General features: G+C 38.2%; 1 protein-coding gene across 5 annotated transcripts in view; it reads left to right on the top strand.

Annotated features, from left to right (window-relative positions):
• POU2F1 (POU class 2 homeobox 1) overlaps window positions 1-12537 on the top strand; it is a 108303-nt gene that overhangs the window by 78946 nt on the left and 16820 nt on the right. For 4 of the 5 annotated variants that reach the window (XM_072885608.1, XM_072885599.1, XM_072885568.1 and 1 more), the window contains one exon: window positions 4605-4731. In XM_072885608.1, coding sequence (XP_072741709.1) covers window positions 4605-4731 — 127 coding nt within the window. The remainder of the gene's footprint in view (window positions 1-4604; window positions 4732-12537) is intronic. The other variant, XM_072885579.1, reaches the window with a different exon arrangement.

Here is a 12537-nt window from a genome sequence, read left to right as displayed (position 1 = left end):
GACCCCTCACACTGAGTCTCTTGGTGCACTGTGATGAGCCATGTGACCAGATATTAATACTTCTCTTAGCAAAGGATCCCACTTCATTGTCATGATCTGGAGATGACTCAAGGATGTAGCATTCAAGGAAACTCCTAACTCCCAAGACCATCTCTGAATTTTGTTAAGCCTTTGTCTGTAGCCAATAATACAGACAGATTTCGAGAAAAGAATGGGAAGTGTCCTTGTCAAGGAAGCTGATGGTTAGCTTCTAACATCTCTCCATGCATCTGTCACAGAGTTCCCGTTTGATATTATATAAGTGATCCACAGGTGTGTGCCTCATCTTCCAGATGTGCAGCTGCTTAAGATAGCGAGGTCTGCTTTACTGAAGTGTGGAGCATTAAAATTTCATATTAATAAAATTTGTACCTTGAACTTTCTGGGTCTGCATTTGTCCAATATGCCACTCACTGAATTAGTGGATACTTTTGAAGGCATTGCTGCTCGTGTGCGAGATGTTGCTAATCCTGCTCTTCTGCTTCAGTGGGAAGCTATGAAAACGTGTGAAGCATTTACAATTATTAATTTAGTACTGGGTTTTTCTCCAGAACTTAGAAAATCTTCAGAGAAGTGTTGGAAGAGTTGAACAGATCAGGCATGTGCTGTCAAATAGGAGCTTGTGAAGTGAGCGTTGTCCGGTTTGTGCACGTGAATGAGCTAAAGGCTCTATGAAAAATAGCATGTGATCATGTAGTTGCCACCATGTAATGTGTGTTTGTAACACAAGGGGAACAAATTAAAGTTTCACTTGTTTTCTGGCATTTCTAATTACTTAAATGTTTGACTTTACAATTACTTTCTTTTAGGATAGGTTATTTTGATATATAAATGTAGCTTGGTTGAATCTTGTTAGCTGCTTCTTACAATGAAAGCGCAGGGCATAATTTGAGATACTTTATGGAAAACTTCTAGCATCTAGGTTTGTGGGTGGATAACACCATGCTTTTTGATCCATCTTGACAACGATTTATAAACAGCGCTCAGCTTTGTTTGCATTGCTATTGTAAACATATAGCTGATTACACAAATAGCTGAATGCTTGTTTTAATTGATGATTTTTGAATAATTGATTAACTGGCAGGTCTCTGCAGCAGGGAGATTACCATATTTATTTTAATTAACTAATTGCACAAGCATGACTTCTTTAATGTGCACTGCAGTTAACGTAAGGTATCTGCTGCAGCAGTCTGGTAAGGTGTTAGTGCTGCTGCTGGGCTGATGCTAAATTGTCAGTAAGGAGTTGTACCAAGTTTTGGAGTTCTTTGTAAACTTTACTTGTTTTCAGGATCCATGATCAGTGTTTATGTGATCTAAACCTCGAAATTACAGAGATGCTTAAGTTTGTACTGAAGTTGTAACTAGTGATGATGGCATTGAATTTAGAACTTTAGATGATTTAAAAAAAAAAAAAACAAAACCAAAAAGCTTTCTCATGTCAAGACATAGCACTTGGCAGATTATTCTGCCAAGGTAGGAGTTGGATTGTTTTGATCTTTCTAAATTGTTAGGCAGCACCAGAAGACATGCATGTTTCCCCAAAAGTCTTTCCATCTCTTTCTATGTGCTTGTGCTAGTATACAGATTTTACCGTTGAGAAAAAAAGATCAGTATAGGAAAACAAGTGTCGGGGTTGTTCACATGGTTGCTATTGGGAGATTTATTGTAATGCTACAATTAACTAAATAATAAAACTTTCCCAAGGTAGAAATAAAGTTGGATTTCAAATGAATTCAAGGGGCTGATAGGGCTATTTAAGAGTGATTAGCCTTGGAGGTATCGTTTCTATTCTGCATTACAGAACTGTATTTCTGTATTTAAACAAGACTCAGCCAAGATACCGTTTACCAAGGCAGATGCACAGAGTAAGATTGCTTATACCAGTTATCCCTGAGGCCTCAATTTAAAAACAGTTTTCTCATATTAAAGTGTAAGAACCTGATGACAAGAACTGTCATGTCTTATCTGGGTACCCTGTGTTATGAATACTATAGTCTTAAACAAAAAGCTCTCCTCCTTTGATCTTACAAATACACTGCCACTGTTTCTTTGTATTCTTTCTTGTATATAACTCCATCTCCTGTGGTGCCTCTTCAAATCATCTGAGATCTACTTGGTCATCTGTGGGGGATTCATTCGTTTGCTTTTAGTGGGGGAGGTCCTCAACCTATCTGTTTTTCTGTCCATACTTTTTCCTTCAAAAATTTCTTCCCAACTCTTCCTTTTGTGTTTCTACTTCTTCTCTTATCCACCTGTATGTTCGTCCTTCAGCCTCTCTTCATTTCTTTTTCTTCCACCCAGCGTTCACAGCCTTAGTCAGCTTGCCCTACTCTTTCTGTTTCTTCCTCTGAATCTAGTCCTCACATCCAATTCAGTATGAGCCCCTCTGTGCCGGAGGGTCTGCTCAATCTGCAAAGGTAACCAGTAGAGCATTGAATGAATAAATGAGTGGGGGCATGTCGCGTTGAGCTCAGGAAGTAAGAGTCTTTAGTAGCAGTTCTGACCAATGTAACTGTATGATATGAAGTCAGAAGAAACATGGAGTTCCTGGGAAAAACTGGAGCAGTTATCTCTCTCTCTCTCTTTCTCTCTCAGGAAGGAAATCGGCCTCAATTTTATAGGAATGGTTGCGGTACTTCTCAAATTTTTTGAAAGCAAACAATACTATCAACTTTAAAAATACTCTGCTCTGGGGGGCACTTTTCAAAATTTTACCATTCTCTTATAAAATGGAAGTTTACATTTCTTAAAGAGTCTTGCTTGGTCAATCCATCTGGTGTCTGTCTACCATATTATTACACTGTATGCTTTTGACTTAACATGAACAAGTTGCCTAAGTGATTGGTGGCCAGTGTCTTTGTAATGCGGGTTAAGTAGTCATTTTCTTATAATGCATGTCTATGGTCTCATAAATCAATGGACTCTATTTTTTTTTCCTCCCTAGCCTTCCTTTCCACCTACTGAGACTCCCCACCCCTCTTCCCCAGAAGGAGATTGTTGCAACTTTTAAGTCTTAGTTTAACAGTTTTAAAATAATGTAAGGTCATAGACAGATAACTATATTCCGCAAATAGCTGTATTGTGTAGACAAAAAGTTATCTTTGTCAGCCTGTCTTGACTGTCCGTCACCATTGCTAGCAGTTAATAGCCTTCCACATCTGCTGGCTGAGCAGCTTGTGAGTGCTCAGTAACCTGCATCAGTCAAAATGCATGGGGGCTGCTTTACTGGCCTTAAGAAGCAGGTCTTTGTTAGTTTGGCTCACTTTAACTCAAGCATGTTAGGAAGTATGTTAAAATGAGCAGCTCCATTCAAGCAGCTAGGTTGAGCACTATTTAGGAGCCAACTGGCATTGTTAACATATTCTGATACAGTTGGACCCAGAAGAGGGTATCTGTCGGCAAACAGGTACCCCGGTATCTGAGTAACTTATCTGAAATAGAGTTTTGGGAGGTTTTTTGTTTGCTTGGTTTGGTTTGTTTAATGGGAGGTTCTAAGTGTGGGAAATAGTTCAGGCTTTTATCCATGTGCTTGGCATGTATTTTGAAACAGCTTCTTCTCAGAAAGATGGAAAGATTCTACACATGTGTATAGATTGTTTTCATAGATTACTTCTGTTATGTTGGCTGGTTTTGTATTGTTCTTCAATTTTCAGATTTCAGTTACTCTTGTTATTGTCCTGTTTGGAGAAGATGAGAAGAAAAAAAGGCTAGTTTGGGGGGAATATTTTAAAGCAGTTCTCTGTTTTCATTCTCCAACTAAACAGCATGTTGAAGCATTTTTCTTGATGATTCAGTTTCTCAGAGATTAGCATTTACGCTGAAACCAGTCATTTAATTATAGAAAATTAATAGTTCTGGATGGTTTAAATACATAAAAGTAGGTTTCTACAATAGTGCAGTGTTTTGGGTTATTCCTTTTAACCTTAGTTGTAGCCATGTCTTCTAAGCTTATTGTAATTTGTTTCAGAACTAATCAAATAGATTTACTATTTGAGTTAGCTACTTCCCGAAATTTGACCTGAACAACCAGAGTGCGAACTAGGAATCTGTAACTTTTTGCTTTCTTGTTGCTGATTAGAATGGTAAATGCAGATTATTGTTGTTATAAACAAAAGTGGCTCGCAGCTAAAATGCTTGATTTGTCAACAATTGATTTTGTAGCAGAGTTGCATCCTCAAAAAATAAGTCTGAGAAATCTGGGTGCTGATAAGTCTAAAGTATTTGAAAACTTCTGCATTTGGGGGGGAAGGAGATTGATTTTTATTTTGTTTTAAAAGCAGAACAGTGCTGGAAATATTTTGCTGGGTTATTTGGTAAAAATTTTTGTGTGGTTTTATGAAGGACCGTGAAATTTAAATTGCCAGCCTAAAGGATATTCAGTAGCAGGACGGCTGTGCTTGACATCCACTTTTATCTCTGAATGTTAGAATGTAACTGGTTAATAGGAAATCTAGTTACATTGGGAGTCATGGCTGACTTAAATGTCTAACACACAGCTCTTTCTTTTCCTTTTTCTTTTTTTCTTTTTTTCTTTTTTTTTTTTTCCCTTCCCCTGTTTCCTTAAGGATTTGCAGCACTTGCAGCAGCTTCAGCAGCAGAATCTCAACCTGCAACAGTTTGTGTTGGTGCATCCAACAACCAACTTGCAGCCAGCACAGTTCATCATCTCACAAACACCGCAGGGGCAGCAGGGTAAGTGCTCCTTGCCAGAAAAGAAAATCATACATAGCTTTTTAGAGGAGAAGGTGAAACTGAGGTGGTTCATACACCTTCAGTAACTGTTGATATTTCCTAGGACAAATAACAGTATTGCAATTAGGAGACTCTAACAGGTTGTCCCTTTCTGGGTGTTAGACCTCAGCCTTGTCGAAGTTTGTGTAGCTCACTTCTCAAGGAGGATCAATCCAGAGATCATGTCATGGGAACATTTGTTAACAACAAGGCCTCTTGGGAAATACTGCAGCATCCAAATTTCTGGGTCAGGCTCTCAAGAAGGAAGCCTACTGGGAAGAGAACTTGGAGAAGACAACTCTCCAGAACTCAAAGGCAGAATCCTAGGAGGTGGAGGCCTGGAGGGTGTGTGGGCTGTCTGGATTAGGTCAATGCTAAAAGGGCTACAAAATTCTGAGACTGGAAAAAGATTACAAAATCAAGAGTCCTTGTGAGAGACAAGAAAAGTCCTTAAGCCTGAAGAGGGTACAGTGAATTTTGTCATAAACTGAAATAATAATTACACCTTGGGAAAGGAGTCAGAATGCTTGATTTTGTATAACAACTCTTGGAAATAATATTTTGGTGATATACTGGGTATGGCTTACATGCTAAAGGCAAACCAAGGCAGTGGTAGGTGGTAGTGTGCCAGACCAGTTAAGATGTTGCACAGGAGCTTTGCTCTAAGAACTAATGTGTTCAAGTTGCAATACATCACAGGACTGATTGCACCCTGTTTGATGCCCACAGAAAACTGCATTTAGCCATGGCCTCTTATACTGATATACTCCAATGGTCTTTCCCCCCCCCCTTTCTCTTCTACATGAACTCTACTCAGTTGTTCAGGTCTGGTAATCCAAAGATTCTTGCTCAGAAGGCAAATCCTGTTATGCTTGAAGAGTCCTCCAGAGCCTGGCTGTCCTATAAAGCAGCTCTTTGCACCTCATTTTCTTCTGTTCCTTTAAATTTTTTCATGCATCATTCCTTCTATATACTATGACTTGGATAGAACTGGCTTTCCATTGTGCTGAAGCTCTCTCACTGTCTGAATGCTCTCACATTTGAATAAAGGGTTAGTCAAAATTAACTTTCTTTTAATAGGACTTGATTTAGGAGAGCTTTTATACCAGCACTGGTAGAAAATGGCTAAAAGACTATTCATGGAGGCATTTAGTGATGTACTAGTGTCTTAAAATGAAGCAGAACTTAGAAGCTTAACATATTCTTCGAGAAGAAATCAAACTTCACCAAAACTTAGTTCAAGGAATCTTTAAAATAGGCTTTTTTTTTTTTTTTATAAATTCTTTTAAGGAAACAGCAAGCACAAAAGCATTGTTTTCAAAAACTCACTGGTATTGTCTGCCTGCATTTTTCAGCTAACTTCTGCTGGTTTTCTAAAATATCTCAGAAGATGCTTCACAAAAAAGGAAACTAACAGAAGCAAATTATATTCATCTCTCAAAATGCATTGTTTGCATTATTAGAAAGGAAAGGAAGGCTTTTTATTTGTTTGTTTAAAATCTTCTGAAGTAGAATAACTACCAGAAGAGGTTTTCATAGTATCTTTTCCAGGGGCCATCTGTGAAAATAATTTCTTCACTGCAATTTAAGACCTGCATATTGCTGTCATCAGTGACGCAGTGTGTATAGAAACACCATGTTTTACTGGTAATGTGCAGCCTGGACAACTGAATAGCTCAAAAATATAGGAAGATTTATATTCTGTATTCTGACCATAGGCCATTAGTGTGTGACAGCCTTCCAAACTGAAATGCTTGAATGGATCTAATTTTCTTCATGAGCACTCAATGATAAAGCAACATGTATGTCATAATACCCCTTATCTCACTTTTTGGTATGGCTTTTTGCAGTATTTCATGGTTATTGTTAGAAGATATCAAACAGTATGTTATTATTTATGAGAAAGATTGAGAAAGTATGGGGGTTTTTTTTGTTATTTGCTGTTGCAGATGACTTTTCCCATGTTGTTCTTGCCCTATTGTTCCATTAGTCAACTTCATAAAATAACAAATATTCTGAAGAAAATAGCATAGAGCTTTCTCTAAAACCAACGGTATTCAGATTTTTTGGATGCCTCATTGGTACTGCGTGCAGCTTTATATATATATGTATATATGTACACATTTAATAACTAAAATAAAAATTCAGATTATCTATTCTGGAAGAAATCTATTGCTTTACAGACTACACTACATATTTTGTACATGCCATGTCAGTAAATGAGAAACATTGTTTTTAATACAAGAGAATAGTTTTGAGGGAAATAAGTGAAGAATAGTATCTCTAAGCAAGATCATAGAAGACGGGTAAACATTTGGTAGAGAAAAGCTTCTTTTACTTGAAGAGGTGATGGGGTGCAGAGTAATGCAATCATCAGCCATCATATTTAGATTCTTGGAAGGGGTTGAAAGTCACGGCTTAGATCCAACTTCTGAAAAATTTTAGAAAATTCAATATGTAAAATATTAATCAACAATCAGGATGTTATTTTGCTATCTTTCTTCAACACACATTATAGATCACAGCAGCAGATGTGAAATTCTCCCCATAAATCCACTACCATATGTCTAATGTAGTCATCTTCCTTTTCCACATGATTTCTGGTTATTCAGTCGTTTACGTGAAACAAATTATAAAGTTCCTGTTTTTCATGGCTTGTAATAGGTAACATCATAACTGAAGGAATTGTTTCAAGCCTCAGCAGATATGCAGAAGTTTGAATGGAAATAGAAATTTGGAACAATTTCTTATTTGGAGCAATTATTGTCCCCATATTATTGTTAAAGTCACAGGCAGGAATGTAGCACCTTGTACAGTCTTTATACCTCTTGTATCTGTTCTTGTATCTAATAGATCCATCTCTAGAGTAATCAGTTCAACATCCTTTACTGCAATTATAGCTGCTGCTTAAAAATATTACCCTCATCAGATGACCTTTCGCCTTTCTACTCAAAAGATATTGCCTATAAAAATGGTATCGGTAAAAATCTGAATGGAGAGGGGAAATGGTGCTGCATTTCATTTAAATTAACCTTGCAAACAGAAGTTGTTAAGATCTGAGAAAAGACTGCATCATTGTCAAGGAGGTTTAGAAACAGTACTTATAAAGAAAGTATCCAGAAAGGCAAATGTGGAAGACAAGCTACTAATTAGCTTTAAACATTGAAACTGGGCCTACCTATTCTCAAGTTATTGCTGCTTATTATTAAAGACCTTTTTTATGATTTCATTTTTTTTATTGTAAAAATACCTGGGATGTTGACAGCAGGCTAAATCCAGTCCTGTTCTCTTCTTGCCTACTGATCCTACAGACTTTGAGACTTCACTTATATCATTAAAAAAAAACCAAACCACAAACCAAACACATTTTTAAAATGGGATAATGAATGTTAAAAGTTGCTACCTACCCTGCTGGCCTCTGGTACCATAAATCAGAGTGCAGCTCCCTCACCCAGTGTGAGGATGGAGGAAGATGCCTGAAGTTGCCTGTGTTTCTTCTCAAATGCATCAAATTTGTAATGGACAAGTGTTCATCTCATCTGAGATTGTGCACTTGCACTGCCCTTACAGGACTCTTCCTCATTTTGTTAATAATATGCTATGTGAACCAGGTGAAGGTGCTTTGATCCCCTCAATATGCAGATGAGGAGACCCAGCTCTTCATTGTCAAGAGGCTCTTAATGACAGCATATTTGCTGACACAGCAGTTGAATAAAATGTAGCTGACTCAAACTCATTCCCCAAATAAGAGGAGAGAGCTTGAAGTGGAATAAGGAAGAACTTGGAAGCAGTGATTTAAATGGTGACTTTTCCCCTGTGCTGCAAATACCCATTACCAAGATATGAATTAAATGCTTAATATTTACTCTCCTCTTTGAAATCAAGTCTTTGCTTCTAACCATCCAAACAGCATCAATGGGTAAAAGTATTGACTTTCATTGAAGTAGTGTGGCAGCACCTCTGCATGGATCCCTGAATTGGTACTCTTCAAAACTGCAGTTCACCAACTTCAGCACATTTACTTCAGGTTCCTAAACTGATCTTAAAGGGTATCTGGCTACTGCAAAAGATGTGGCAGCTTAGCATCTCAGTGGTACAGATTTGTAGGAATGCATAGGTTAGCACTTTCTCTCCTGTGTTGGATCTGAATATAACTCCAACTGCGAGTCCCCATTTTGGGAGATCTGGATTTGATAAAATGAGGTAGACCAAAGTGCCCAGAAGTTTCTTTGCATCAACAGTGATCAACAAAGTTGATCAAATGGCACTGTATGTAATATGTGGTATGACACCCTTCTTTCTTCCCTTTCAGTTGTTTCCAGTTAATCAAACTATGACATTGTAATGGCTTTGTCTTGCAAGCTAACTTCCAGGATATGTCTGTGAGAAGATGAACAGCTTTGGCAGAGAAAAAGCAGTCAAGTTCTTCTTAGATGAAAAAATTCACTCTTTTGGGAGATCAGTTAGGGATGAATTATGTATTATGCTTCTGGGCCAACTTTTTGAAAATTATGCTGAAAAAATCTGCACTGAATGTTTGTTTTATCTTTTATTTCATTTTAGACAGTAAGAACTGAACCCCAGATCAGTCCTTGGGGACTGTTGGCTGGCAGGAAGAGTTTTTTGGCTTGGGCCATTATTCATGCTACTCATAGACATTACAGGAAAAGTCCTGGATGATGGTAGATGCATTTACTTTAGCTATTAAAAAAAAATTAAATACCTCTGAAGCGTCATACTTTTGCATAAATCCTTATCTGTCTCCATGCAGTCATTCTTTCTGAGCATCATGTAGGTGATTTGTATGTAATATTTAATGCAATAATACCACTGGGCTCTTAGAACCCAAAGCAGAGGGTTAGAAATACTACCTCTGTAAATTTAAGTATACTAAGTACAGTATTAGTTCTTATAGATTCAAAAAATCATGGAAGGGAGCTCTAGAGGTTATGTGGTATTGCTCAAAGCAGGTCCAATTACAGCAGAATGCTCAGCGCCTTGGCCAGTTGAGTTTGAACGTCTCCAAGGATGGAGATTCTGGAACCTCTTCAAGCACCTGCCCCAATAGTTGACCACTCTTGTGGTTAAAAAAACAAAACAAAACAAACAAACAAACAAAAAACCCAACCCCAACATTTTATATATATATATAGTTTCCTTATATCTAGTTGGGGTTTTCCATGTTCCAACTTATGTCTGTTGCATCTCATTACTGTGCACCCTCAAGAACAGTCCATTTCTGTCTTTGAAGACAGCAATAGGATCTCACCTTAGTCTTCTCAGCCTTCTCAAGGCTGAACAAACCAGCTCACTTAACCATTCCTTGTATGGGTGTTCCAGCCTGTTAACCACCCTGGTGGGCCTTGAATCTACAAAATCCACAGTGTCACTGTGTCTTGTACTGGAAAACCCAAGGCTGAACACAGTACTCCAGATGTGGTCTCAAGTGCCAAATGGAGGGGGAAGAATCACAGCCTTTGACCTGCTGGCTGCGCTCTTGTGAATACAGCCCAGGATGTGGTTGACTGTCTTTATTGTAAGGGCTCACTGCTGGCTCATGTTCATCTTAATGTCCTCCAGGATGCCCAGGTCTTTCTAGCCAGCCAGTGCCCACCCTGTATTGCTTCACAGGGTTATTCCAGCCCCCATGCAGGATGTTGCATTTTCTTGCATTGATCTTCACGAGGTTCCATTTGTCCAGCCTGCCTAGACCCTGACTTCTGGCCTCTTGACCACTCCCCCAGTATTTGGTATTGTCGACAAACTTGCTGAGAATATATTTTGTCCCATCAGCCTTATTGGTAACAAAGATGTTAAACAGTATTGATCTAGTATGAGTCTCTAAGGAAACCACAAAGTTTGAAACACCATTGTCTCAGCAGTTGCCCGAAAGATGCAGTTTGGACTTACACTGTGTTGAAAAGGCTGTGCTATGTGCCCTATAAGTTAAGTCACTGAAGTTATGTTAAACCAAAGTGGAGACCAGTAGTTTCTTCTCAGAAAAAGAAATGAAGGTGAAGCTTAGACTAGTACAAGTCATGTCTGAGAAGAGCAAAACTGCAGCTGCCCACCCATGGAAGCCAACAAGAGTCCAAAGCATGTGCATGGCAACTGTCTGAAAAGGCTGTACATCAGTGGAAGAGATGCATACTTTGCCAAAACAGTTCAGCTGCTGTCCCCATCCCCTGATCATTATTTCAGTCAGCTGCAGGTTGAACTAACTTGTTCTTTCTCCAGTTTCTGCCTGAGACACCTTGTATCAGTATTTCCTAAATAGGATAAAATGATGTAAAAACTGAGTAGATTAAACATGTTCAGAATATTTTATAGTGTCCTTCAGTGATGATTACTTCAGAACGTATGAGTGAGAATAAAATGAGGAAGAGTGCAGTCATCTTGTGCTCTTCAGCAAAAGTGTTATTGCCAGAAAATCATCCTCTGGGATTTCTTTGAGGACAAAAAATCACAAAAGGACAGTCCTAATTACTCTGATTACAGTCATAAGATGAGTCAGTAATTTGTGATCAATGGTGTTACTAGTGGACTAGAGGTCAAATGTGGTCACTGTCAGCTGCCTATTTTTTGTTTCATTGTTGGTCAGCCGCTCTATAGTGTCAGCATGATGGCTTGCCCCTTTCTATTTCAAGGTGTTAGTTAAAATTCACTGTCACTAAATGAAGGTCAAAACCTCTTCACTTAGAGGTGACTGTTCACTAATTAATATCTAGATTTGGGCAGCTGAAATCCTCTTTCAAGTGAACAAATATTTGCATTGTAAAAAGCACTGTGTAACTGTAGTAGGTGGCTGTCTTGGAAGTTCCTTAAGCTGATTCGTTCCCTTGCTGTGTCTTTTCAAAAACACAGCTGGAACATGTTGATTATGTGGTGCAAAGCAAATTTACATAGTTGTCTATGCTGTGCTATTATGTTGCATAAGCAGCTGGCTTTATTCTCTACGTCTTCAGCATTTTGATGGCAACACATTCCTTTTAAAATACATATTCAACACTTAGTAAAAAAAAAAAAAAACCAAAACAAAAAAAAAACCCCAAAACCCAGCAAAAAACAAAACAAAAAACCAACAAACCAAAAGTAACAGTAATATTACTGTCAGAAGACAATTCTTCTGTAGTTGTGTATCCCTCACTGAGGATACATTTTCTCCTTCCTACCCATGGTAGTCCTCTTTTTATGTCTTCTGTGGCCTTAACTTCGCATGAAACATCCAGTTTCTCACTCAGTATTTATCAAGTCCTAAATTCCTGTGTCCCCTACCTGTATTCTGCTAAGAAGTAGCTGGCTATGAGTGGTGTGCTCTGACCACCCAGCTGATGAGCCAGAACAGACCATGTTGAACTCAAATTACAGAATTTAAGTGGTACTTACTTAGTGTTCTGTCCTCTGAGTGACCATAGTGTCCATCTGTTGTTGTCATGCCATCTTTCCCCCCTGGTTTTAGGAACTTCGTGTACTGAAGATGCCTATTAAGTGTAGGTTTAATTAGCCAGGTTCTTAAATTATTATAGGGGAAATTGATCGTTGTAGCAGGAGTTACCTAAAGAATAACAGTAATATTTTTCACTATAAAATTGAGGGAGTTGACTAACTGTAGGTATATTTTTGTCATGGTTCTTAGCCCTTGGAAAAAAGGAAACATGAGGGGAAAAAAAAAATCAGATAGCTTCTAGTTAAATTATATAGATGCAAGCATATATCTCAATTTCCTGAGAGTTTTAATAAACCATACATATAGTGGACTGTAAGAGA

The sequence above is a fragment of the Ciconia boyciana genome, chromosome 1 (assembly GCF_034638445.1).
Source record: "Ciconia boyciana chromosome 1, ASM3463844v1, whole genome shotgun sequence".
Classification (NCBI taxonomy): domain Eukaryota; kingdom Metazoa; phylum Chordata; class Aves; order Ciconiiformes; family Ciconiidae; genus Ciconia; species Ciconia boyciana.
This window is presented reverse-complemented; position numbering and strand designations above follow the sequence as displayed.